Genomic DNA, 27,331 nt, shown 5'->3' on the forward strand with positions numbered 1-27,331 from the left:
TGATTCTCCAACTCCTTTCAGTATCTCACCTTATAGTTGTAACACAGAAGACGCACTGACCAGCATGCAATGCAAAGGGGGCGTCTTCCTGAGCTTTGGGACGGCAGAAGGGAGACCAAGGCTTCGTGGTCCGATGATGATGATGTTTAAGGTTTAATGGCGCAAGGGCCAGGTATGGCCAAAGAGCGCCATGCTAGTGGTAATGAATTTGTAGTGGTGTGATGGGTTCTGTGAATTTAATGTGACGTGGCTGTAAAGGGGCCTAAATGAGTTGGTGTGAATTGCATAAAAACTACCTGTAATAAAATTATGGCAATGATTAATGACGTGTACTATGATCACTAAAATGCATTAAGAAAGAATGATGCATTATATAAAATATGCGAGATGCTAAAATTGTCTAAGAGCACTACTGCCTCGCCAGAGCCCTTGAGCTTCGTGGTCCGTACGAAGTGTGAAGCACCATCCCCAGAGATGTGTGCCAATGCTTGCAGGCCCAGACGCATGCAAGTGCTTCTCGTTCACCAACTGCATACTTCCTTTCTGCTGTGGAGAATGTGCAAGATGTGAAGGCAACTTTGCGTAGCTGGCACCCATCCATTGGTTTGAGAACGGCGCTAAGGCCATAGTCAGAAGCATTCGTGGAGACAACCACCAGAAGAGTGGGATGAAACATCTGAAGTACTTTGCTGTATGACAACAGGAACTTGACCTTGCGAAAACTAGCATCGATAGCATCACTCCAGATGAAGGGTTGGTTCTTCTAGAGCAGTGTGTGCATCAGATCCACGGCTCCAGCAAGGCAGGGAACCAACTTGGCATAGTACTCGGCTAGGCTGAGAAACCAACGCAAACCAGCAGCGTCAGTGGGAGCAGGAGCGTTCAGGATAGAATCCATTTTCTCTGGCAGCGGTGAGATGCCTTGGGCAGCGACCCTCTGGCCCAAGAAAGACAATGCTTCGACGCAAAAGATGCACTTGTGATTGAGCTCGAGTCCAACTGCCTTGATGCGGCGGATAACAGCGGCCAAGTTTTTGGGTGCTCTTCTTCAGTCTTGCCGAACACAGTGATATGGTCAATGTAGAACAGAACGCCAGAGCACCCTTTGATAATCTGCGACATGAACTGCTGGAAGGCTGCAGGGGCAGACGCCAGCCCAAAGCATACCCGCTTGAAATGGAACAGTCCGTCATGAGTTATGAATGCTCTCATGTCTCGGCTCTCGGGATGCAGCAGGACTTAGTAGTAGGAGAAGGTAGAGGCACCGACGAAGCTGTTCAGGAGCTCTTCAGTGTGATGAGGATAGCTATAGGGGCTTGTTGGTACGGCATATCTTATTTTGTTGTAGCGCAAGCTGAACAAGGACAACAGAAAGGCACATCTGACACACACAGCGCTAACTTTCATAACTGAGGTTTTTTAGCGCACGAAAAGGAACGAGACAGAGGCAAGACACGAACACTGCGCTTGCTGTGTCCACGTCCTGCAAAAATAATTAAAAGGAAAAACCCTTTTATTACAAGGGAAGTTATACATCTAAAGAGAAGATTAAGGTGAAAACGTGGGGACTGTTCGAGATATCCAACCCCCGATAAGAAGTTCTCAATTCAACACATAAGCCAAGACCTGAAATACCTTATAAAAGAATGTAAAGACAAGTTTTATAATGTGACACTTACGAAGTTCCTTAAAGAGGCACTGCAGAAGTTCTGGCCGTTATCCTCAGAATCCTGCAGTGCTACTGCAATGCAAGCTGATAATTTTATTGCTTACTTTGCATCCGTTTTTACTAAAGATAATGGTCATACACCTCATGTAGCCAACACAGCCGCTAGACCACCTATTGCAAACATTGAAATCAATGAACAAGGTGTTTTAAATCTCTTGCTGAATATTAATGTTAAGAAGAGCCCTGGTCCTGACGACATTCCAAACGAGTTTTTACATAGATATGCAGAATGGAACTCTAAATACGTAACTAAAATTTTGCAGTCCTCTGTTGATAGTGGTTGCTTCCCGATAGCACGGAAACGTGCAAAATCATACCTATACAAAATATTGGCAGTACTTGTGGGGATGCGCGACCCTCGCGCCTCCCCTGATGTTTTTCCCGCATAGCACGTCTCCTGTAGTCCCGCTTCGCCGCGTGGGCCGCCGCGGTCTGAGTGGTACAAGCGCGGTGCGAGAGGTGGCGCGAGTGTCGAGAGGTGGCGCGAGTGTCGCGCCGCTGCGAGGTTACTTCGGCGCCGAAAGGAAGGCGCTTGCTCTCTTGGGTTGGAGACAGCCAGCGGGTCGGCGCACGGCGGGGGACGACTCCCGCGCGCGCGCGGCGACCCATGCTTCTGCGAGACCGCCTCGCGTGGCCGCCCTCGAACGCGCCACGATTCGCGTGACCATACACGCGAACGACCAGGCGTTGGGATCCAGCATGGGGCGAACATATTCGCTCGCGAGTACGCGGTGAGTCGGACTTCTAGATTTGTCGCGCGCCCATCGGCATGTTTTGTGGATAGCAACTCGGCTAGCAGGCATTGATGTATGAAAGGTGCAATAAATGCCCTTGTGATTGTTTGCACTACTGTGTTGTCGTTCCTTTGTCCCAAGAGTACGGTGTGAGATATCCCACATCAGACCCCACATACTGCAGAAGTGTCAAATTATAGACCAATTTCTATTACAAGTGCGTGATCTAAGCTCCTCGAGCACATTATTTATAAACGATTAGTTTCTTATTTGGACAAATACAACTTGATTTTTCCTGGACAGCATGGTTTCCGAAAAAAGCTCTCAACAATCACCCAACTCACTGAAATTGTATGCGACCTCTCAGAAACGTTAAACTCCCATGCTCAAACAGACATAATCATCCTCGACTTTTCGAAAGCATTCGACAAAGTGTCCCATCCGAAGTTAATCACAAAAATTAATTCCGTATCTCAAAGCCCCACAATCACTCAGTGGCTTTCATCTTACCTTTCTTCTAGACAACAATATGTTGATTTCACGTGGTGCACATCACACCCTTCCCGTGTTGTGTCAGGTGTTCCGCACGGAAGTGTGTTAGGTCCTGTTTTATTTCTGGTCTTTATAAATGACTTGCCCAGTAATATTAGTGTCCCTGTCACACTTTTTGCTGATGATTGTGTGATGTATAATAAAATTCGAGATAGTAATGAACAGGCCATTTTACAGTCTAGTCTGCAAAAAATTTTAAAATGGTGTGACAACTGGCAGATGGAACAAAACGCAGTTAAATCTGTTATGTCCATGACGAGAAAGAAAAAAAATTGCATTATCTTTACAATATAAGTAGTATAACTATTAGCAGAGTTGATAAACGTAAGTATATAGGAATAATGTTCACTTCTCACCTCAAATGGAATCAACACATTGATGCTGTATGTAGTAAGGCTAGCAAAGCGCTCTGGAGCCTAAGGCGGAACATAAGTGCGTCGACACCTGAGGTACAAATTTTAGCCTATAAATTCTTAACACGTCCTATTATGGAGTATGCTAAAACTGTATGGGATCTCTACACTAAGCAGGGAAGTTTGGGCGTGTTGGTGAAATGCATTCAGACTGGGATACATAGTGCAAAAAATTACACAGGGACAAGCAGAACACAGGACGAGCGCTCCTGTGTTCTGCTTGTCCCTGTGTAATTTTTTGCGCTATGTATCCCAGTCTCTACACTAAGTCCAACCAACAAAAATTGATAGAATCCAGAGGCTAGCACCAAGGTTCATATTTAACAAGCATCGTTAACGCCAATCCCCCACTGAACTTTGTAAGCATTCTGAATTATTTCCGCTAGATTTGCGTACCAGGTATGAGCAACTGAAACATATTTCAACATCAACATCAGCCTGGTTACGCCCACTGCAGGGCTAAGGCCTCTCCCATACTTCTCTAACTACCCCAGTCATGTACTAATTTTGGCCAAGTCGTCCTTGCAACTTCTTAATATCATCTGCCCAGCTAAATTTCTGCCGCCCCCTGCTACGCTTCCCTTCCCTTGGAATCCAGTCCGTAAACCTTACCGACCATCGGTTATCTTCCCTCCCCATTACATGTCCTCCCCATGCCCATTTCTTTTTCACAATAACTCACGTTTGTTCACTCACCCAATCTGCTGTTTTCTTATCCCTTAACGTTACACCCATCATACTTCTTTCCATAGCTCGTTGCGTCGTCCTCAATTTAAGTAGAACCCTTTTTGTAAGCCTCCAGGTTTCTGCCCCGTATGTGAGTACTGGTAAGACACAGTTATTATACACTTTTCTCTTGAGGGATAATGGCATCCAGCTGTTCATGATCTGAGAATGCCTGCCAAACGCACCCCAGCCAATTCTTCTTCTTCTGATTATTTCAGTCTCATGATCCAGATCCGCGGTCGCTACCTGTCCTAAGTAGATGTATTCCATTACCAGTTCCAGTGTCTCGTTACCTATCGTAAACTGCTGTTCTCTTCTGAGACTGTTAAACATTACTTTAGTTTTCTGCAAATTAATTTTTAGACCCACTCTTCTGCTTTGCCTCTCCAGATCAGTGAGCATGCATTGCAATTGGTCCCCTGAGTTACTAAGCATGGCAATATTTATTTATTTATTTATTAGATACCTGCATCGCCCATGCGGGCATTACAGCAGGGGGGATTACATAATAAAGGAAGGAACAAGTAATCACATACATAAAGCGTGATAAAATGCATCATTGTTTGCAATATTAACAATGTCAGGCGAAAGAGCATTCCATTCTCTGACAGTCCGAACAAAAAAAGAATATACCTAAAGACGTCACCCTTGAAAGGATACTCGCAGACTTTCAGCGCATGGTCGCGTCTCAACGACGTATAAGTAGGCGACTTAATATGTCTTTCTCTCTGAATCCCTGTTTTTGAATAATAAACAGCGTGGAAAAATTTCAACCTCAGGTTTTTTCGCCGGTCTTTTAATGCCTGCCACGATAATTTAATTTTACTTTCTGTCATACTTAATTTTCTACTATAGTCATTAAGAACAAACCTAGCTGCTCTGTTCTGCACTCTTTCAAGCTGTTCTGTGAGATCGGCCGTGTACGGATCCCAACAAATACAACCGCAATCAAGTAAACTACGGACATAAGTGAAATACAATTGCTCTTTTAATTTATTCAGTATTTGACTGAAGTTACGGCGGAGGAAACCCAATGAACGTATTGCCTTATTTTTAATATGCGTAATGTGTCTGTTCCATCTTAAGTCAGACGTCATTAAAATTCCTAAATATTTGTATTCGTCAAGTTTCTTTAATGCCATATTACTCAAGGTATAAGTGCATGGCTCAAATGCGCGCTTCCTTGAAAAGGTGACGTGAACACATTTTTCAACATTTAGTGACATTTCCCACGTATTGCACCACGTTCCTATAAGGTCTAAGTCAGTCTGTAATAATGAAATGTCATTTGCGTTATCTCTGACTCTATAAATGACATAGTCATCCGCAAACATTCTAAATGAAGACGTAAGATCACTTTCAATATCATTAATAAAGAGTAGAAATAAAAGGGGACCTAAAACTGATCCCTGAGGAACACCTGAGGTAACTGGAACATATGCAGAAGAAAAACCGTTGAGCACCACAGACTGCTCTTTTGCACGAAGATATTCGGCAATCCAAGCTATGACACTATTGTCCAATTTGTAGGCCTTAAGTTTTGAGATGAGAAGATCATGTGCAACGACATCAAAGGCTTTTTTGAAATCTAGAAATATCAGCAAATCGCAAGTTACTAAGGTATTCTCCATTAACTCTTATCCCCAATTCTTCCCAATCCAGGTCTCTGAATACCGCCAGTAAACACGCTGTGAATAGCATTGGAGAGATCATATCTCCCGGCCTGAAGCGTTTCTTTATTGGGATTTTGTTGCTTTCCTTATGGAGGACTATGGTGGCTGTGGAGCCAGTATAGATATCTTTCAGTATTTTTACATACTGTTCGTCTACACCCTGATTCCGTAATGCCTCCATGACTGCTGAGGTTTCAACTGAATCAAACGCTTTCTCGTAATCAATGAAAGCTATATATAAGGGTTGGTTATATTCCGCACATTTCTCTATCACCTGATTGATAGTGTGAATATGGTCTATTGTTGAGTAGCCTTTACGGAATCCTACCTGATCCTTTGGTTGACAGAAGTCTAAGGTGTTCTTGATTCTATTTGCGATTACCTTAGTAAATACTTTGTAGGCAATGGACAGTAAGCTGATCGGTCTATAATTTTTCAAGTCTTTGGCGTCCCCTTTCTTATGAATTAGGATTATGTTAGCGTTCTTCCAAGGTTCCGGTACGCTCGAGGTCATGAGGCATTGCGTATACGGGGTGGCCAGTTTCTCTAGAACAATTTGTCCACCATCCTTCAACAAATCTGCTGTTACCTGATCCTCCCCAGCTGCCTTCCCCCTTTGCGTAGCTCCCAAGGCTCTCTTTACTTCTTCCAGCGTTACCTGGGGGATTTCGAATTCCTCTACACTATTCCCTCTTCCATTATCGTCGTGGGTGCCACTGGTACTGTATAAATCTCTATAGAACTCCTCAGCCACTTGAACTATCTCATCTATATTAGTAATGATATAGCCGGCTTTGTCTCCTAACACATACATCTGATTCTTGCCTATTGCTAATTTCTTCACTGCTTTAAGGCTTTTTCCGTTCCTGAGAGCATGTTCAATTTGATCCATATTATACTTCCTTATGTCAGCTGTCTTACGCTTGTTGATTAACTTGGAAAGTTCTGCCAGTTCTAGTCTAGCTGTAGGGTTAGAGGCTTTCATACATTGGCATTTCTTAATCAGATCTTTCGTCTCCTGCGATAGCTTACTGGTATCCTGTCTAACGAAGTTACCATTGATTTCTATTGCACACTCCTTAATGATGCCCACAACATTGTTGTTCACTGCTTAAACACTAAGGTCCTCTTCCTGAGTAAAAGCCGAATAGCGGTTCTGTAGCTTGATCTGGAATTCCTCTATTTTCCCTCTTACCGCTAACTCATTGATCGGCTTCTTATGTAACAGTTATGTATCATTTACCTTATCATTAATGGTCACTTGCTTGTCGACGAACACAAGTGCTTCAATATCTCGATAAATGAAATGTCCAGACATCGTCATAGCCAGTAAATCACACCCCCTCAAGTCAGAAATGACTGTTTTAAGTACAGCTTAGTCCCGAGAGGTATTACAGAATGGAATGCACTGCCCGACTCTGTCATGTCAGCCTCATGCGTTGAAGAATTTTTACCATGTGTACACGTTATTCTTTTTGCCGCTAACTAATATATAACTAATATATATATCATAACTTTGCCAAAGGTGTATCTGTTCATTATTGTTTCTTATTTCCGGGGGGAATTTGTAAGGTGCATAGAACCTAAACTGATTCGCATCCCTGCTGAGACGTCTGCAGTTGTTCCTTTACTTGCTTTTTGTTTTCATATTGTATTCTTGTATGTGTTTATATCTTACCCTCCTTCGTGGGCTGACAGTATTAAATAAAATACAATACAAATAAAATGCGTGGTGCGCTGATTTAGCTACGTACATGAGTGCCTTTGCATTCCATGGGTATGGAACTGCTGCGAGTAGGAATTGGCATGCCATTGCCACAGTGGTGTGTAGCAGCTATGTGCAGTACACAAAGTGCCCACTCTTTTATCTCAAGTAGATTATATCAGCGTCTGACCATTCTTCTTGTACATTACAGGTGCTGTGTTCAAAGCATCATTGGATTTTAACCAGCAACTGTGCCGGCCATATTCTGCCCACTTTGAATGTCCCGTGCTTCGCCTGCTTTTTACCAAGAAGGAAATCGTCTTGCGATGCGCCGTTTATCAACAAGCGACACTGCGACTGATCTGCACTTCGCATCGGGGGCGTACCATAAGGCATGCAGCTCGCATTTCGGCACCAGCGACGGTGCAGGCAGCATGCCTGACCATTCTTCTTGTGCATTACAGGTTGGCAACTCTTGTGTACTATATATGCACGCTTTTTGTGTTTCATTTTTTTACTGTCACCACTGCCACTGATGATGATGTTCTGCTGATGCTTTGAGTTGCAAGCATGCCTAACTGCCCAGCTGCAGTGAATGACGACAAGAATGTTATTACATGCAGCATTTGTGAATTTAGCTTTCGTGGCATGGTCTGTTCGGGCATGACTTAAGAAGCATTTGCAACCAAACGCAATACTAAGAAGAACTGTGAGGCTTGCAGGACGGGCGATATGACGGGCAACACAGCGACTGTAGATCTGTTGGGAGACGTCCAACTCGTTATAGCAGACACAACAAGAAGACAACCTCTCTCCTCCCTTTGACCGAAAAAGTCCAAGTGGAAAGGCTAGCTCAATTGCTCTCTGATAAATTTGATAACATTCAGGAGTACCTAAATGAACATGAGATAAAATCCATTCGTGGACGAGTTGATAAAATTGAGAAAGCTTGTAATGCTAAAAGTCTTGCCCAGCTACAGCTTGACGTTGACGGGGATCGCAGCAAGCGCTTGAATATTGCAATCCACAGAATACCTGAGGAAGAGGACCTACTAGCTAAAGCCAATGATGTCACTACAAAGTTGGATGTCCGTAAACTGGTTCGTGCAGACATTTCTGCCCTTCACAGGATGGCATCCAAGTCGGGCAGGATACAGGGCATGATAATTCAATTTGTGCATCAGGACACTCGTCCCATCTGGCTAGAGAACGAAGGCGCTCCGGCAGTCTAGTGAGTGAGTAACAGCGAACACGACTAAGCATGCAAAGATTCTCCTTGGGACAGCAAGAGCATAGGCTACAGGATTGGGTGCGATTACGCACGGCACTCGAACGGGAAAGTCCTGGTGCGCAGAAAGAAGGGGCAACCAGCTGCAGTCACCAGGGGCAAGGACGACTTGACTGCCTTGTGTGACTTTCTATTTAGTCAGCGTATCTGCTTGCGTGAGGTATTATAAGACTTGCAATGGATTCCTTAGGGTGTATTACACTCACTGAATTAGTCTGAGAATTTGATAACAAGCACAGTGGTTTCTTTCGTGCTTTCATTTAAATGTGCAGTCCATTGGAAACACGGTCAAGGAACTTGAATGTCTTTTTAAGAGGATGAATTACTGCTTTGATATTATGTTCACAGAAACCTGGCAATCAAATGAGTTGGATATTTATTTATTTTTTATATTCCTGACATGAAAACATTCTTCATGCATAGGCTAACCTGATGAAGTAGAGGCATCTCTTTGTTAGTAAATAATTCCTTTAAAGCAGTAATACTTGACAAGTTCTCTTGTGTAACTGCCGATTATGAAGCGGTCTGTGTTCTTTTTTAGCAATGTAATCCCCGTTTCCTGTTATCATCCTCCAGATGGCAACATGCATGCTTTTTTGTTTTTCTTAGATAACTTGCTTACATTTGTGAATGAAAATCAATATAATGTTGTCATTGGCAGAGACTGCAGTATAGCTATAAACTGAGATAATGTAAAAAACTTGAGTTCGAAAATCTCCTTTCATGCCATAACTGTGCAAATGTAAATATCCCTACAAGGGTTACCATGTGCACGCAGACTATTATTGATTTGTTTATAACAAATTATTAGAAACCTTGGTTACAATGGGAGTTCTTTCGTACGCTATTAGCGATCATAGGCCAATCTACTGTTGTATTAGGACCAACAGTCCTAGAGTGTACACTGACATTGCTTCTAGTTTCCAGCGTGTCTTGCAAACGGCTCTGGATGCTTTCTATTTTGATATAAGTAACATGTGTTGGGACAATATTTTACATTCTACTGATGCTAATGTGGCTTATGATACATTCTTTAGTTGTTTCTCGGCAGTGTACAAAAAAAAACACTTCATTTATAAACGTCTGGAAAGGGTGAAAGGCTGTCGAAAGCCATGGATGACGTGCAAGCTTTTGCACAAGATTGATGAAAGGGATAGTTTATTTCAAAAGCTTATGCATACGTGCAAAGAAGTAGATCTAATTGCACTTAAGCAGTTTCAAAATACTTTAGATAAGGAACTTAAAAAATCAAAGGAAATTTATTACTTTCATCTATTTTGGTCCTGTTCTAAAAAAACAAATGTGTTATGGAACAAGCTGAATTCACTTATGGGACGGAGCGACACAAAGGAAGTCTTAAATGGTGGGGGAACAGTCAGTGGTGATCTTCTGGTCAACATGTTTAATGACTATTTTGTGTAATCAGCAGTTACACAAGAGAACTCGCCCGAGATTTTAAAGCTACACCATGTGCATCTTACACAACTCTTGGTCCCCATAAAGATGTTATTTTTAGAACAGCAGAACATGAAGTTTGTGCTGTTTTGTTGGGCCTCTCAAGAACAGCCGTAGCTGTGATGCTGATGGGCTGCAGGTAAAGCCAGTCAAATACATAATAAAATTGCTCTGGTGCTGACAGACATATTTAACCTATGTATTTCAATGGGTGTTTTTCCATCCAAAATGCAGTGTAGTGGCTTTATATATGAAAGGAGACAAGAAAGACGTCTCGAATTATAGACCAGTGTCAATGTTGCCTGTGTTTTCTAAAGGTTCTGAGAGAAAAACCTATACTTGACACTATGCTTTCTGCAACAAGCACGTGATAATGAAATGTCAGTACGGATTTATAAAATATAAATCTACAGAACTAGCTCCTCTCAACCAGAAAGAATATATATTGGTGAAATTTGAAAAAAAAACCAACAATATGTTTTTGAATTCTAAAGCTGGTACAGTTCAACAACTTTACTTCTTCCTTTCTAAGTTGTGCTGTACCAGCTTTAGAATGCGATACCAACTTGCCCAATCCTCAACTCCAGTGAATTGTTCTTGGAATTTTTGTTGATTTTATGCAAGCTTTTGATTATATAAATCATAAAATTTTATGTGACAAATTAAGTCACTATGGCATCCATGGGCTTCCCCTGATGCTACTCATAAGTTATCTTTCAGAAAAATGTCAGTTTGTGTCAATGAATGAAATAGTATCTGACAAAAAGCAAATAATCTCAGGAGTACCGCAGGGTAGCATTCTCAGGCCTTTAATTGTTAATTTATACATTAATGACATAATCCACATATCTTCCGAAGTTAAATTTGAAATTTGTGCTGACAACGCCAGCATATTTGTTTTGTATTCATCAAATGCCAGTCTTCTTCGTAAAGGTAATGCCATTTTAGAGGAATCAGGCATGTGGACAGATAACCAATTAAAGATAAATACAAAAAAAACTAAGGCTGTGATTTTTCATTGTATAATATAGGTAGGCAGGCTTCTGTAATAGGTAACCTTGCTTTTTGCTGCTCAGAGATAGAGCTAGTTAGCTAGTATATTAGGGTACTTGGTGTGCATTTTTCAGAATCACTGCAGTGGGATAAGCATGACAATGCGATATTACAAAAATTAGGCGCGATAACGGGAATTCTGAACCAAAACTGCTGCTTAATTCCGAAGTCAACAAAATTGCCGATTTATAATGCCCTGTTCGCTTCGTATCTAAACTACTGTCATTTGGTCTGGGTGACTACAACATAATTGAACCTCTTGTGGTTACTAGTAATGCAAAAAAGAGTTTTGCGAATAATCGAGTATGTGCCAATTCAGCATTCTACTGCGGAGCTATTTAAATAATTTAGAATAATTAGTGCACAAGACACACATGAGTATAAATTGTTGCATGAATATCGCCTTAATTATGACTGTCATAATACTATCTTTAGGGAGCTCACTGAATCTCCATCCGAAGGAAGTATCACACAACACAAGAACACAAATATGAAATGTTCCGCATTGTCGCAATGGCTATGGTAGGCAAATGCTTCATGACAAACTTCCACATTCACTAAATGACTATAATAACAATAAAATCAATATTCAGGAAGTAAAATTATCTGACTAGCTGTTTATAATTTGTATTTAATTGTATTGTTTAATTCCACTGTTACTATGCGTACATTGTTATGAAATGTGCTGCCGTTTTATGCTGATGGAAAGTGATGTACGCTAACGCATGACGCCCTATGTAATTAACTGGGCAGTAACTAACGATGTGTTTAATTTTAAGGTTTTTGTCAAAGTGTATAACAATGTTGTGTGTCATATGATGGTTTTGTCCAGGTGTACGACAATGTAAACAAAATGTGTGTGCCTCTGCTGCTGTCCTTGCCAGTGTGGGGGCGAAGGACTCCCTCAAGCAAGAATAGCTTTTCCTTTCACCTCCTATCACATGTATTGTGATAAACCAATAGAGAATCAATCAATCAATCAATCTACAAGCGGCTATTGTTGAATGTTACAACTACAGATGTGTCATTTTCTGTGCAAAATGGGTCAAGACATGACAGGTATCTTTGCACTGGAAATAACACTATGTCCAATCAACTCCCCCCATCTTTAGGAAATACACTTCTCCCCATTCTAGCATTCGCTACACATTCTTCAACAGTTCAAGCTTCTTGGTTGGATAACAGGTGAGTACTGCTGGGATGCAATGACTTTCAACAGCTTTCAAGGATACAATGAAACACCATGTGGTGTATGAAAAGCGCAATAATAAGACAAGCCAAATAAACCACTAGGCTTATACATAGCTGCCTGTTGGAGAACGTCACTCAAGTGTGACTTCTCTTTCTGTTAAACAGCTACCTTCACACTCTTTTAGCAAAGCTAGCAACATTACAAAACATTTTTCTGTAAGTTTTGTGGTGCCAAAATAAGAGCTCACCAATTTTCAAGACACAAGCACTTCTCCATCATAGCTTGGCAAGCTGGTGACGCTATGCCATGCCTAAACGTTTGAATCACCAAAATCAATACTTGCCTCATGGAGCTTCTTCAACGACTCATTTCCAACCTTGAGGCCCTCAACAACTTGGATTTCAATTTGGGCATACTCAATGTCATGGACCTGTTGGAAAGAACAGGAGGCGCTGCAGTCCACTCGCATGTGTCGAAAGAGCCAGCATCACTGACCATTCTCTCCAGGTTGGTCAGCTGCCCGTCAGTTTTCTCCAGCATTTGTTCCATGAACCGCTTCTTCTTGAGAAGTAGCATTGCTTTCCTGGCGGACAATGAAAGGTTAACCAGTGTGCAGTAAAGAAGCCGAGTGACTCACTCTTTCCGACCTTCATGGAGGAGCTTTCGGGCAAGTTGGCGCTCATTCTCCAAAGTACTGAAGATTTTCTTCTGGTACTGTTTGATCTTATCCCTTTGCTGCTTCAGTTGCTGAAAGAAAAACCACAAGAATTCAGCACTGTTAATAAAAAAATCCAGTGGAAATTTAGCAGTAAATGGGATGGAAATGCGTGAGCATTACGTTGCACCTCTGAGCTCCTGGATCCATGACTTAAACCATATTCATCACATAGCAAAGTGTTGCTCAGGAGCTCACTCAATACATGGTCTGCCCCTTTGAGGAGTGAAGTGCAAGTGACGGTGGTCAGTTCCGGAGGACTACCGTCAGTTGCACTTATATATACAGAGCATGCCAGCTAATTTTAGCTAGAGTTAAAAAATATACCGATGCACTCTAAGGCGACACAACCAAATGCATGTTGCTGGCTATTGGAGTAAGTCACTATGTTATTTTTATTCTGCTTAATTGCATAATTAGTCAAGATTAATTAACCAACTTCGGAAGCAATGACGTTAGACAAAAATTCCAAATGGAAAGCTGTAGAGCACTTTGCAAAACGTCCAACTATACAGTTTCTAACCTTCTATCTATTAGGAATTAGTGCTTTTCCGCTAACCGCAGATGCCCACGAAATACAAAAGAAATACCATGTCAAATACGCTTGCATGTCGTGATTGCAGCGCTCCCAAACGTTTCTTGTACAAACGAACATAGCATCTAGCAGGGTGCGCTGCCACTTAAAAGGCGGCACTGTAGTGACGCAGGCGTTGGATGGATGGATGCGAAACTTTAATAAGGTCCTGAGGTACGCGACTCAGCGCGCTGCGGGCCGCTCCCACGTTGTGACAGTCAGGCCTTGCCCGACCGCCGCATCGTGGGCCCTCTGGACAGCCCATAGTTGCACCCCGGCATCAGGGCTCTTGATAGCGGAGAGCCACTTGTCTTCATTGATTTCTTCTGTGCCTCGTAACGAGGGGCAACGCCAGAGCATATGATCTAGGCTAGCGATGTCATTGCAATGCCTGCAAGAACTAGTGGCATAGGTGTCGGGATAAATTTTGTGGAATAAAGCCGGGCTGGGATATGAGCCTGTTTGCAGTAATCTGAGGGTCAATGCCTGCACTCTATTTAACTTCTTGTGTGGAAGGGGAAACTCTCTCCTGCCGAGATAAAAGTGCTGCGCAATTTCGTTATATGTGGTCAGTTGATCTCTATTCTCCACCGCTGCGGGCCGGCGTTGGAGTTCTCCATGGTCGCGGAAAGTGAGACCTCGCGCCTTGGAGTGGGCCAGCTCGTTGAGGTTTGTGGGGCCTCCCGCGATGGATCCCATGTGAGCGGGGAACCACGTGAGAGTATGGGTGGTGATGTTTTTGCCGTCGAGGATGCGACAGGCTTCCTTACACACGGTGCCGACGCTGAAGGCGCGGATGGCTGCCCTGGAGTCGCTGAAGATATTGGCGTGTCCGTCATCCAGGAGGGCCAAGGCAATGGCCACTTGCTCCGCCGCACGCGACGACGTGCTTCGTACCGAAGCCGCGTTAACGGTCGAACCCCTGTGGTTGATAGACACTACCGTGAAATTGTCGCTGTTGCCATACTGGGCCGCGTCAACGAAGCAGCTGCCTCCAGGGAGTTCTGTTGCGCGGCGTAGGAGCGCCACCGCTCGGGCCTTCCTTCTTTCTACGTTGCGCTGGGGATGCATATTGCGCGGGGCGGGCGATATGATGATATCTTTCTGCTCTTTCGGTAGGCCTTGGTAGGCGTCTTCGACAGTGGCCAGGGGGACGCCCATCTCAGTTAGGAGTCGTCTGCCCGCCATGGTGCCGGAGAGCCTGAGAATCTGTGCCCTTTCTTGTGCTTCTGCAATCTCTTCCAGGGTATTATGAATACCCAACTGCAGGAGTCGGTCGGTGCGTGTGTAGTTTGGTAGTCCGAGCGCGCTCTTGATCCCCCTCCTTATCATGGCATTTAGTTTGTCTCGCCCGGCCCTCTTCCAGACGTGCATGGCCGCTATGTACGTAAAATGGCACAACAAGAAAGCGTGGACTAGCCTTAACAGATTCTCTTCGCTCAGGCCTCTCCTTCTGTTAGCTACCCGCCTGATTAGACCGATGACGCTATCCGTCTTCTTTGCTAATTTGTGAATGGTGATGCTATTTGTGCCTGTCCCTTCGAGTGTCATTCCCAAGATTCGAATGGACGCGACTTTGGGAATGGGATCTCCGCAACTGGTGTAGAGATTAATGTCAATTTCAGTGGGGGGTTTCCAGTTCTGTTGCTTGCGGCCCTTTCTACTTGGGCTGTAGAGAAGGAGCTCCGATTTCTTTGGGGAGCACCGGAGTCCCGTGTTGGTTAAAAAGCGCTCTGTAGTGTCGACAGCTTCCTGGAGAGCGGCTTCGACTTGTCCGTCACTGCCACCCGCGCACCAGACAGTGATGTCATCCGCGTAGATCGTGTGACCGATGCCCTGGACCTTGCCTAGATACCTTGAGAGGTCAACCATTGCGATGTTGAAGAGGAGTGGTGAGATGACTGATCCCTGGGGGGTGCCTCTTCTACTCAGCTCCATTGTCTCCGATTCCAAATCTCCAGCCTTGAGGATGGCGCATCGTTTGCTCAAGAAAGACCTGACGAAGGCATGGAAGGACGAGCCCAGGTCGAGCTTGGAGATGGCGTCGAGGACGAACTCGTGACGGATGTTATCAAAGGCCTTCTCCAGGTCCAAACCAAGGATGGCTCTCGTGTCCCGAGTGCAGCGTTCCAGGATTTGGATCTTGATAAGCTTCATGGCGTCCTGAGTGGAGAGGCCTGGCCTGAATCCTATCATGTTGTGAGGGAAAAGGTCGTTGGTCTCGATATACTCGGCAATTCTGTTATGGATGGCGTGCTCGGCCACCTTCCCTACACATGACGTCAGTGAGATTGGGCGGAGGTTGTCCAGGCTCGGCGGTTTACCGGGCTTTGGGATTAGTATGACCTTCGCCAACTTCCATTCTTCAGGTACAATTCCCTGCTCCCAAATCCGATTTATCTCATCTGTAAGAAACTCGATCGATGCGTCCTCTAGGTTTCTGAGAGCCTTGTTGTTAATGTGATCCGGGCCAGGTGCTGACCTACCATTGAGGTCATGTAGGGCGCGGCGGATTTCACTGATTTTGAAAGGCTCGTCCATCGCGGAGTTCGGCTTCCCTTTGTATACTGGGTATGCCGCCTCATCGGCCACAGTTTTGAGCGGCAGGTACTTCTTAGCCAACATCTCCAGCATGTCCTTTTCTGAAGACAACTTCTTGGCTTCGTGGAGCGCTTTAGCGAGGACACTTCTCTGGTTTGACTTGGTGCCGGAGTCGTCGAGCAAGTGTTTGAGAAGATTCCACTTCCCTCCCGTGCGCATCTGCCCGTCGATTGAATTGCAAATTTCGTCCCATTGCTGCCTAGACAGGGCTTGGCAGTGCTCGTCGATCTGCTTGATCTCGGCTATCTTTTTTCTGAGCTTGCAATTCAAGCGTTGGCTTTTCCACCTCTCGAGAAGTGATTGATTAGCCTCGAGAAGGTGTGCTAGCCTGCTATCCATTTTGTCTGTCTGTAGATCCGTCTCTATGGTTTTGGTGGTGGAGCAGACATCTTGCAGAATTAGTGCGCACCACTGGACGAGACTCTCCGGCTTTTCTCCACAGGCGGCGCGGGCCTTGCGAACCTCACGGAATTTGTCCCATTCAGGCACCGAGAACGCCTTCTTTCTTTTCTGCTCCACTTGTAAGCTGGTGACCGTGATGTAGTGATCACTACCGAGGTCTATGAGCAGATTCGACCACATGGCTGAGCCAGCGTTTTTAACAAAGGCGAGATCCGGGACAGAGTCCCTGGTCGAGGAGGTGCCCCGTCTGGTGGGAAAGGCTGGGTCTGTCAATAGAGAGAGTCCCGCATCTCCCGCCTCCTGCCACAGGCTTCTGCCCTTGACCGTGTCGTGCGTGTAGTTCCACGCGTGAAAGGGGGCATTGAAATCGCCGGCCACAACCAGGGGAGAGTTTCCGGCGAGTTTCGTTGCCCTAGTGATGATGGTTTTGAAACGTCTGTGATCGCTCGGGCTGCTATATACGTTAAGTATAAAAATGCTAGAGGTATTGGATTGGCTTGGGATGACTTCTACTAGGGAGGTCTCCGTCTTGCTAGGCCGGACCCCTAGATCGTGTGCGACGAAAGTGAACTTGTTGCTGACTAATGTGCAGATTCCTCTCCCATCCCCACGGAGAGTAAGAGCTTTGTATCCCTGGAGTGAAACCTGATCAGTCATCGTTTCTTGCAATAATATAACATGTGGCTTTTCTTTGTGAGTGCGAACAAACTGCTGCAGGGTGCATCTTTTATGGCGGAGTCCCCTGCAGTTCCACTGCCAAATCCTAAATTGGGTGTGTGGCGCCATCCTTGCTGTATACGCAGGCGTTGGCTGTGCGATTTACGCCACCAATCTGCTTCCCTCACGGTGCTTCACGACAGTGATAAGCAGGCGCAGTGGCAGCACACCCGGCTAAATGCTATGCTTGTTTGTACGCGGAGCGTTGGGAGCACTGCAAACCCAATGCGCTAGCGGGCATGTCACGTGGTATTTTTTATTTTGCCAGCATCTGCAGTAAGCGGAAAAAACACTAATGCCTAGTAGATAGAAAGTTCGAAACTGATTGGACGCTTTGCAAAGTGCTCTACAACCTTTTAATTGCAATTTTTTGCCTAACTCCATTGCTTCTGAAGTTGGTTGATTATTCTTGACTAATTATGTAATTAAGCAGAATACAAAAAATAGTGACTTACTTCGTAACTCCGTAAATAGTCAACAACATGCATTTGGTCGTGGCGTCTTAGAGTGCATCGGCACATTTTGAAACTCTGGCTAAAGTTAGCTGGGACACCCTGTATATAATAATAATAATAATAATAATAATAATAATAATAATAATGCTTATTTCCCATCAAGAAAGATGGAAGAGGCTGCAGGTAAAAGCTGCACGAACAAACGGCAGCTTGACAGGGGCCCGCAGCCCCCTCTACAAGGCGGCAGTAAAAAAGGTTACAGGAAGGAACGCCAAAGACATACATAGGCACCGAAAAGGGCACAAGGAATGAACACAAAAATCATCCAATGAGAAAGACTACATACCTTATACATAGTGTTGCCGTATTTCAGCATTAGTTATGTTTAAGATGTCAGTGGTACTTTTGCTGTAATTATTCAGGAGAGTGGGCAGGGTGAAGGACAGTTTTTCTCTAGAGTAGTTAGCTCGAGGGGTTATAACATTCCATTTTTCTTTGTGATGGGTAATTTGTATGGAAATGTTCTCTTTTAGTGATGATAAGTCATGCACAAACATTCTATTTTCAAGTACTTCGCGTTCGAAGGCTAGTGTTAGCTTATAGCTATAAAGATTTTTTACTGGCATAATGTTTTTGAAGTAAACTGTGTGTATGGCTTTTATATGGTAAGTCATAAAGCAGTCTGAGAAATTTTTTCTGGAGCACAAAAAGTTTTTGTAAATTAGTTTGAATAGTTGTGCCCCAAACCAATAAACAGTAATTTAGATTAGAGTAAAAAAGCTAATTATAAAGAAGTTTCACCTTGAATGGCAGATTTGTTCTTAGGCGAGATAAGACGCCAACTACACGAGTTAACCTTGTCAAAACAGTGTCAGTGTGGTTATCCCAAAGCATATTATTAGAAAAAGTTATGCCAAGAATTTTAATGTGATCAGTTATATCCAGTGGTTCGCCCTCATATGTTAAGTTTACTGGAGCATTAAACTGTTTCGATGTTGGCCTAAATATAACAACTTTTGTTTTATTAACATTTATTATCAGCTGGTTTGCTATTGACCATTTTTTCAGGTTTATAAGGAGGGAGTTTGCTGCACTTACCAACTGATTACAATCTGGAGCTGTTATAAAAATACTGGCGTCATCCGCATATAAAATATATATTGGTTCTGTACAGATGTTTGTAAGGTCATTGATATAAATATTAAAGAACAGTGGACTTAGAATGCTCCCTTGGGGAACACCTCTAATAACAGATTTTAGGTCAGATTGATATGATTCAATTTGCACAAACTGTTGCCGGTGACTAAGGTATGACTGAATTAGTTGCAGAAAATGTCTGCGGATTCCATAAACTTCAAATTTTTTAAGTAGTGTATTGTAATGAATACAGTCAAAGGCTCAAAAGAAATCCCCATAAATACCCAGCACTAACATTTGTTTTTCAAAATGTGATAAAATAAATTTCTTCTGTTCAAGTAATGCCATTTCCGTAAATTTGTTTTTGCTGAATCCAAACTGAGCAGGTGAGATTAAATTGTGTTTATCAAGTAAGCTGGACATTCAAATATGGATAACTTTTTCTAATCCCTTAGAAAATATGGGTAGTACAGAAATTGGTCGATAATTAGCCATGTCATTCGCATCACCATTTTCAAACAGCACAGTCACTTTTGCAATTTGCATTCTTTTTGGCAATGAGGCACTCAACAAGCAGATGTTAAAAATCTTATACAGCGACACAGAATGTCATGAACACATTTAATTGGACGAAATTGCATAAGTTCTGCGTCACAGCTTGAACTACTTTTAAGAGAGGAAAAAACTGACATCACCTCAGATCCGGTTACTGGACTGAGCAAAGTTTAACATCGGTTGTGAGCAGGCTGGGATATATATAAACCTCTACCACATTACTGGCTTTCCACACTTGACACCCATACACTTTTTTTTTTTCGGGAAGGTTCTAACTGGCGTTGTATAAGTTGCGGCGCGCTTTTTTTCGTTGCTGCGTGCTTTTTTCGTCGCGATGAGAGATATGAATTTTTACAGGTACAAGCTCCAGAACAGAACATGCAACCGGCAAACGGACGCCTCAGGAGTGCACCTGAGGTTATAATAAAGCAGACGGCGTAGGATCTCCAGGGCATCCAAAGGGCAGCGGGGGGTATCAAAGCTCAGGGTGGTTCGTGAGTTGAGGCCGCCGCGGCCGAAGCTCGCCAGGGGGTGTATATAAAACTCTAGGCACGTTCGATTCGCTTGTACTATCTGAACCAGTTCACGAGGTGCTACACCCTGCCATTCGCTACAGCGCGTGGTTTCAGCCGTAGAGTTTTTCACTGTATATTGCCTGGCACGCACAGGCCTCGGTGAGCCCCAACCCACGGACCAGTCCGGTTTCTAGATTTAGTGTCTCCGTTGCCGCTTTGGTGTCCTGCTGAGACGCCACCAATAATACGAAATAATGACCCGCGCCACAACTAGCAAAAAAAAAAAAAAAACACGACTGAAGCAATGCATCAACGCCCCGCCGCTAACTTACGCCCCGCGACACCACCAGTCAGAACCTTGTCCTTCTTGCTACTTTAACACTCCTAATACTACAGCATGATTTACGAGAAAGCCATGCAGCGCAGGCATAGGTCGTCATACTCTCTCCACATCACAGACGGGGGATGAGCAAGTGAGTACACGTGAGTAAGAATGGAGCTCTGTCAATGAAAGTCACTGACAGCGAGTTTCAGTGGACACGAGTACGAAGGCGAGTGAGCTTGAAGGATGGGCGCTACTGAATGCCGACGGGTATGAGCGCGAAAAAAATATTGCTGAATGAGTGTAGTATCCACTTGTGCCGACCAATGGGCTCAGCTCTATGTCGTTCGGAGATCCCGGCCACGCAGCTTACCAGGATGGCCTTGTCTTGCTCCGTCACGCGGCTGACTTTCTTGTGCTTCCCAAATAGGACACCCATTTGTTTTTCTGGGCGAGAAAGTTCAGTTTTGAGCGCGCCTCACATGTCAACACCTCCGCGATGTGCAGCGTGAGTCATGCTGCGTGACTGCTCCCTTAGCTGCACCCTCTCGGGTACTGGCACAACCGCTAAGACCAGCTTCCAGTGACCATAACTTCCGGTGACTACCGTACACGAAAGGATGGCCTTAGAGATTCGCTTTTGTTACTCTAACGAAACTTTTTTGCGAAGAATCCTCAACCCCCATCATTCCCATTGTAGGACAACGACTGCAGCGCGAGAGTTCCCTCTAGTAATTTGGGTACCTTGTGCTCTAGAGCAATGCCTCCTTTACTAGATGCCTGCCGCGTCGCTAGTCTTCCCATTGGAGCGGAGGTTCCCGTAGTTCAGGGTAGTCGCAGAGAGACGGCGCTCGCAGCCGATCCACTTCCTGTTGCGGAGGAAATGACGATTACTAGGCTGGCGCGCGCTCGACCAATCGCTTGACGAGAGATTGTGGGTCCTGCCTCCGGGATTGCAACAGACGCCGCTAAAATCTCGGAGGCTGGGCTACATGATTCAGGTTTCCAGTGGCCACCGCAGCTAGCGCTCGCAGCCGACCCGGGTTTTAAGGTCCCTCTATAATTTTCAAGGTAGCGACATCTGCCGCGCGCGCCACCTAGGAAGTTCCTGTAGCAGACAGCGCCCACGCTAAACCACGGCGCCGCGGCATTCGAGAGGTGAAAAAAATATCTGCATACGCGCGGAAATAAAACCTACTGGTGCCTGGCTGTGGCGAAAAACGAAAAAAGGACCCGAACTGCTAAATTTAGTCCTTTAATTTCAAATGAGCGCTCCAAGAAAATCGCTCCAGAAAGCGTAATGAGGGCTGGATCGCCTCGATTCCGCGTGTTTACATTTCGTTCGTTTGCGCTCAATCACCGCGCGAGCCTTGGTGATTGCTTGCGCTTAATCCCGTATGCTCTGTGAAATCTTTTGCATGTAAGTGTGCTGCGTATACATAGCGGTTGCATTGAACGAAGAAGTCGTGTAAAAATGAAGGCTGACAGTCGCTTGGACCGAAAATCTTTCGACATAACATCGCTCAAACGTGCGATTCTCAAAGCGCGCAGCCCTCACGGCAACTAAACAACATCCTGTGTGTGTGTGGAAACGAGTGCGCCAACAGACTTCTTGCCGCTGAGTGTGTCTGTCGTGTAGCGATTACAAGACGACTGCATGTGTCTTGTGGTTCAATGCTACGAGCCAGTGCAACTGTCGTGACATGATGAAGAGGCGGTATGGATCGTGTCAGAGTGTCTCCTCGATCGTGTTCGGGCTGGTGAGTGCGATCTGATTTCGCGGCACACCAATATCAAGCGTAGCGTGTGCGCGTGTGTCAATGCGGTTGACTGATCTCGTAAACCGTGCGACGTCGCCGCGTAAACTCGAATCATGACGCGCATTGTTGTGTTTATCCCTTTTCGCCCCCGTGCACCGCTAAAGCCCCCTAAGAATTAGAGGGCCCTTATACGAAACGCACGCGGATTGGCCCAGCTATTACTGCACTGCGTTTTGCTGGCAATCCGTGTATCGCTTGTGGCGTTTTTCTTATGTTCATTTGCAGTTGTGTGTTTTTCATCAGTAAAATGGCATTGCCGATTACTGAAACATCTTCGAATGTAAGGGAAACTTGGAACGAGCTCGCAGCTGTATACTTTGATATACGCAGCACTTTGATATACTGTATTACGCGTTATTATTTGACGACCAGTAGCTGTGGCTATGCAGTATTCGTTTTTAAAAACAGAATAATGCAGGCACTTAGCACTATATTTATCACATATGCAATGGAGAAAATACGATTAGGATATTGGAAATTACTTTTTGGACATGTTGTAAAGCGCAGTTAACAACGCGCGCACAAACACAGGAAAGTGTAAAAGTAGATTTCGCTGCTTAATTTTATTTTTTATCGCACTTAACGCAATGCGGACATTTGTCAGCGAGTTAATGCGTTTCTGCCCCACTATTTACTTGCATGCTAGGTCATACTGCACTTGCTAAGTCAACGGGCTCGTAACGCACTAAAATCAGTAATCTCCACAAACTTCGGCCATCAACATTCATGCGCACGAATGAAATAATACTGCAGCTCTGCACACACAGGTGCATACTTTCTCTCGCACCTTCGTATCACTCTACGTTACTTTCCTCGCATAGTCGTGCAGTTACCGACGCTTCAGTCTTTCCGTCCATTTCTATGCAACCAGAATTACCTTCTGGTTAGGTTTTGTTTGCTGCGCAGGATGCAAAATAACTGATCTCGGCACCCATCCGCACAGCAACAAGGCATCTCGGTCCTTCAATTCCTAGGTCATACCGATCTATTCAGCGGTCTCACAGCGAACTAAAATAAATAATCTCCACAAACTTCGGCCCTCAACATTCATGCACGTGAGTGAAATACTATCACCGCTCGACACACGCACATGTATACTTTCTATCGCACCTTGTATCGTTGTATGTTACTTGCCTCGCATAGTCGTGCTGTTACCGACGGTTCAAAGTCCGTCCGCGCAATTCTGCGTAACCATACTTTTCGTCTGGTTACGTTCTGGTTGCCGCGCGCGATGCAAAATAACTTCTTGCCATCTTTCGTCCGGTTTCGGCACCCAACAGCACAGCAACAAGGCATTTCGGACCTCCCGGAACGAAATTATCGCAGCGATGTGCATAGAACAACAGGCGAAACGCGCGCACTTCGCCCGGCGCGCAGGAACTTTCATGGCGGCAAAGGGGCGGAGCAAGGTCACATGTCACCGATCAGCCTATAGCAGGCGTTGTCGGCTGGATCAAAGCCTGGCGGTACTTTTGAATGATTGAGGGACTTTAACCCGGGTTAACCCGGGTGGGGAAGAGTAAAGAGGAGAGGGGCAGGAACCAGCTTCTCGGGTCACGCGGCAGGCATCTAGTAAAGGAGGCATTGTCTAGAGTCATAGCGTCCTCGATGGCCTGCACCGGTGCGCACCGGGGTGCCTTGGTGCGCACTTTCATCCTCGATCCACCGCACTGGTGCGCACCGACTATCCTCGATCACCGAAAGCGCACCTTGTTGGAGCGGTTTTTCATTGCTCCGTCTCGCATCGAGAAAATGATGTTTATTTTGTTATTTATTGCGCAATAAACTGTTAAAAATGACGAGTTTACAAAGTCACAAAGCCGTTTGAAGCCAAAAAGACGAAGTTTAGGCAAATCCATGTACTTCTCGGCCGTACTTCCCATAATTCCCATGCTGGGACAACCGCTCCCATTGCAGCTCCCGTAGACACCTCCGTGCGTAGACAGTAGCGCCAGAGTTCCCTCTAGTAATTCTTGTAGGAAACTCTATGCCCTATGGTTACCCACTCCACGCGTTTTGCAGCGTCTTGTTTCGATTGTTGCGTTCACAGTGCTGTAACAGCTGCTAACACCCAAGTTTCTTGCCACCGTAAAAATGTGCGACGCCGACGTTCCTGAGTGTGTTGAAGACACTGAATTATCCACGCCTGAAAGGAAGGTGCTCCGCTGCAACTTGAATAATGCAACAGAAGCAGAACAGTGGATGCGCAACTACAGCGCCAAAACCAACACATCGTGGATTGTGGACTTCGTTGCCACAAAATGCATAAGGTAAGCTATGTTTGTGAAAATAGTGGATATTCAAAATGCATGATATAACCATACCTTTCTCTATGATATAACACTGGCCGCGTCAGCCGTCTCTCTGGGGCATAGTTGCGAAGCGCCTGCATGCAGAGCGGACCGGCGATCGTCGCTGTGTGGCAACAGTCGGCTTCATCGTCGAGCGTTTAATGAGTAATTAACTTCACCGTGCCCCCAACTATCCAATCAAGCCATGTCCGCTGGTTTTTGCACCCTTGGATATCCGTCCGGACGGCATTATGCTTTGAAACCGAAACCTTCGCCGAGCGAGCATCTCGCGGCGATCTACGCTTCGAATCTTAGCTAAGTACCCTATAAACAATTGCTTATACTCTCTCGAATGTTCTACCGAAGCCTCCAAAGCAATCTTGCATTGCATTGTAAACCTACAGATTCGTTGCGTTCGTGAGAAAACGTCTCGTGTGAAAAAAAGCTTTGCTGCAAATCGAAGCTCCGCGGTAGCAGTGTTGGTCGTCGGAGCGGCTAAATGTTCGTACACTGTAGTTGCTCCGTTTGCGTTGGAACTGAAATTGTGCGAGTCAATCGCACATGCACGTCCCGTGAAAACGAAGGACAAACATGATCTGCGAGTTGGCAGTCGCAATTAACTTGTTCCGTGGCCTGTATTCTGCCGTTCTCCGCTGCAAGTATCAGCAGATTTCCACAAGATAGGGCGTTGCGCATGTTCTCTCCGACTCGTGTTCAGTACTGCCTTTATGCTGCAGGCGTCCGCAAATATTGTGGACTTCGGTATTTACAGGCACTCCAGTTTCGAGCACATCATGAGCAAGCAATAACTTTGAGCAGCCCGGCAAATGCGCGGTTGGGCGCACTAATAGCGCAACGTCACGCTACCAGAGCCGAAAACGAAAGAAACGCACGGTAAATAAATGGCAAATGGAAATACGGAAAACTAACGCACGTGCGATTACACAGCGCGCTGCGTAGTGAGGCTTGAGGACAGTGCTTGCGGGCCTCCTCTGTGCCGAATGAACTGCAAAAATGTGTAGGGTGATGTGCAACTCCGTCGTGCCTGCCCTTTCATCTTTTTCTCTAATGGAGAAACTTGCTTTGATGGACTTTTCTGAGCAATCTAGGCTTTTCAGTCAATAAATGGTATTAGTAAATGCTCCATCTGCATGCTTATGCTAACATGTAAACGCGCTTTTCTTTTTTAGTTTTCAGTCCGAATCAAAATAAAAATTCGTAATTCTCACGCTGTCTTCTCAGAAGCTTTCTTCGTTGTTTCTTTGGCTGGAAAATATTTAGGGCAAAATGTGTCCTGCAACAACCTGTGAGGTGTTTTTCATTCCTTTTGAGAAATTATTCTATCCACTAAGTTCCTTAAAACGCCTAAATATCTAAGTGCATTGAATATAAAATAGCAGTGCCTTCACATAAACATCTACAACAAAAATAGTTGCACAAATTGGCTAAACAGGCATTTGCATTCTGAAACAGTTATTCGTACAGGAGCGAGATTTGCCCTTGAGCGCTAATTTAAAAGAAACTGATGTGGTAAAAAAACATTAAGTTGTGGAGGAAACACGTCGCAGTAAACAAACATGAAGGAACAAGATGGAAAACATAGTCTGCATTGGCCAATGTTTCACATGCCTATTTTATTTGCTGATTTTTTTGTCTATCGTTGAAGAAAACAAGCTTAGCTTGTTACCGGTGTTACCACAAACGACTTGTTTTGTTTATAGTAGTAAATAGGACTGGAAGGAGATCACAGAACTTGGGTGAAAGCAGCAGCTATGCATGTAGCTATGTTGTCGAACGAGCAGTTTCGTTTTGCCGTTCCCTAAACAAGATGGCGGGTGACACTTTGGTGCAAGTCGATAAATACGTTGACATCTTGAATATCCCCTATTGAGTGGAGAATTATGCATTATAGGTGCATTGCTAGGCCAGTAGATGAGGAAGCGTGGGGAAAAGGTAGTGCTAAAACACATCGTTTCCATGTTTCTTCTGGACATCACATGTCTTCTTGCTACATATTTAGTACGCACGAGGCCAGACAAAACATCTGTTCCTATCACTTTTACATAGAGTTTCAGCAAAGCGAAGACAGGCACAATCAACATCTATCGTGATCCTAAGAAGCAGTCAACAGCAGACGCCATTCCCAATGCTTTGCATCATGTGATATGTAGCATATACGAGTATTACTCCATTTTATGAGTGGCACGCAATTCGTACAGCTCCTTGAAATCCTTGAAAACCCTTGCATTTGTAATACCTTTCAAGGGCCCTTAAGACCTTAAAGTAAGTGCGCTGCTTGATTTTCTTAAGATTGGGGTTGGAGGCGACTTTTTGAAAATGTAAAATAAAACTTCACATCTGTGCTTTGCCGTATCTTCCGGGAAAAAAACAATTTTACATAATCTCTTCCAAGAGTTTACCAAAGTGATTGCAGTCTAGCATATGTGCATAACTGGCAGCAGAGTTGTTTAAATTGCCATTGCTATCATGATGCCAGACTAAGGCACATGAAGCGACAAAGTTGTACTAGCATTTTTGTTGTTTTGCTAGTTGGTTTACGGCGCAGCCATCGTGGCTCCATTATTGAGGCCTGTGCTGTACAAATTCCCAAAGAAAAGTAGGTTTCAGTCATTTGGCTTTAATAACGTGAGCATATTTGGGCGTAGCTTGGCACTACTAACCCTCATTGAGTGAAGTTTGTGATGTG

General features: G+C 44.7%; 2 protein-coding genes across 4 annotated transcripts in view; one reads left to right on the forward strand and one right to left on the reverse strand.

The window, feature by feature from the left end:
• Positions 1 to 21,194, reverse strand: part of Vps20 (vacuolar protein sorting 20) — a 57,860-nt gene extending 36,666 nt beyond the window's left edge. The window contains exons 1-4 of the mRNA XM_070523083.1: positions 20,887 to 21,194; positions 13,158 to 13,267; positions 13,016 to 13,103; positions 12,864 to 12,950 (exon numbers count right to left, since the gene is read on the reverse strand). Of these exons, the coding sequence (XP_070379184.1) occupies positions 12,864 to 12,950; positions 13,016 to 13,103; positions 13,158 to 13,267; positions 20,887 to 20,952 (351 nt within the window). The 5' untranslated portion in view covers positions 20,953 to 21,194. The remainder of the gene's footprint in view (positions 1 to 12,863; positions 12,951 to 13,015; positions 13,104 to 13,157; positions 13,268 to 20,886) is intronic.
• A 952-nt stretch (positions 21,195 to 22,146) lies between these two features.
• LOC139048629 (zinc finger protein ZFP2-like) overlaps positions 22,147 to 27,331 on the forward strand; it is a 133,863-nt gene continuing 128,678 nt past the window's right edge. For 2 of the 3 annotated variants that reach the window (XM_070523081.1, XM_070523082.1), the window contains exon 1: positions 24,218 to 24,603. In XM_070523081.1, coding sequence (XP_070379182.1) covers positions 24,428 to 24,603 — 176 coding nt within the window. In that variant the 5' untranslated portion in view covers positions 24,218 to 24,427. Of the gene's footprint in view, positions 22,274 to 24,217; positions 24,604 to 27,331 lie in introns of those variants that run through there. The other variant, XM_070523080.1, reaches the window with a different exon arrangement.

This window comes from Dermacentor albipictus, chromosome 8 (genome assembly GCF_038994185.2).
Source record: "Dermacentor albipictus isolate Rhodes 1998 colony chromosome 8, USDA_Dalb.pri_finalv2, whole genome shotgun sequence".
In the NCBI taxonomy this organism is placed as follows: Eukaryota; Metazoa; Arthropoda; class Arachnida; order Ixodida; family Ixodidae; genus Dermacentor; species Dermacentor albipictus.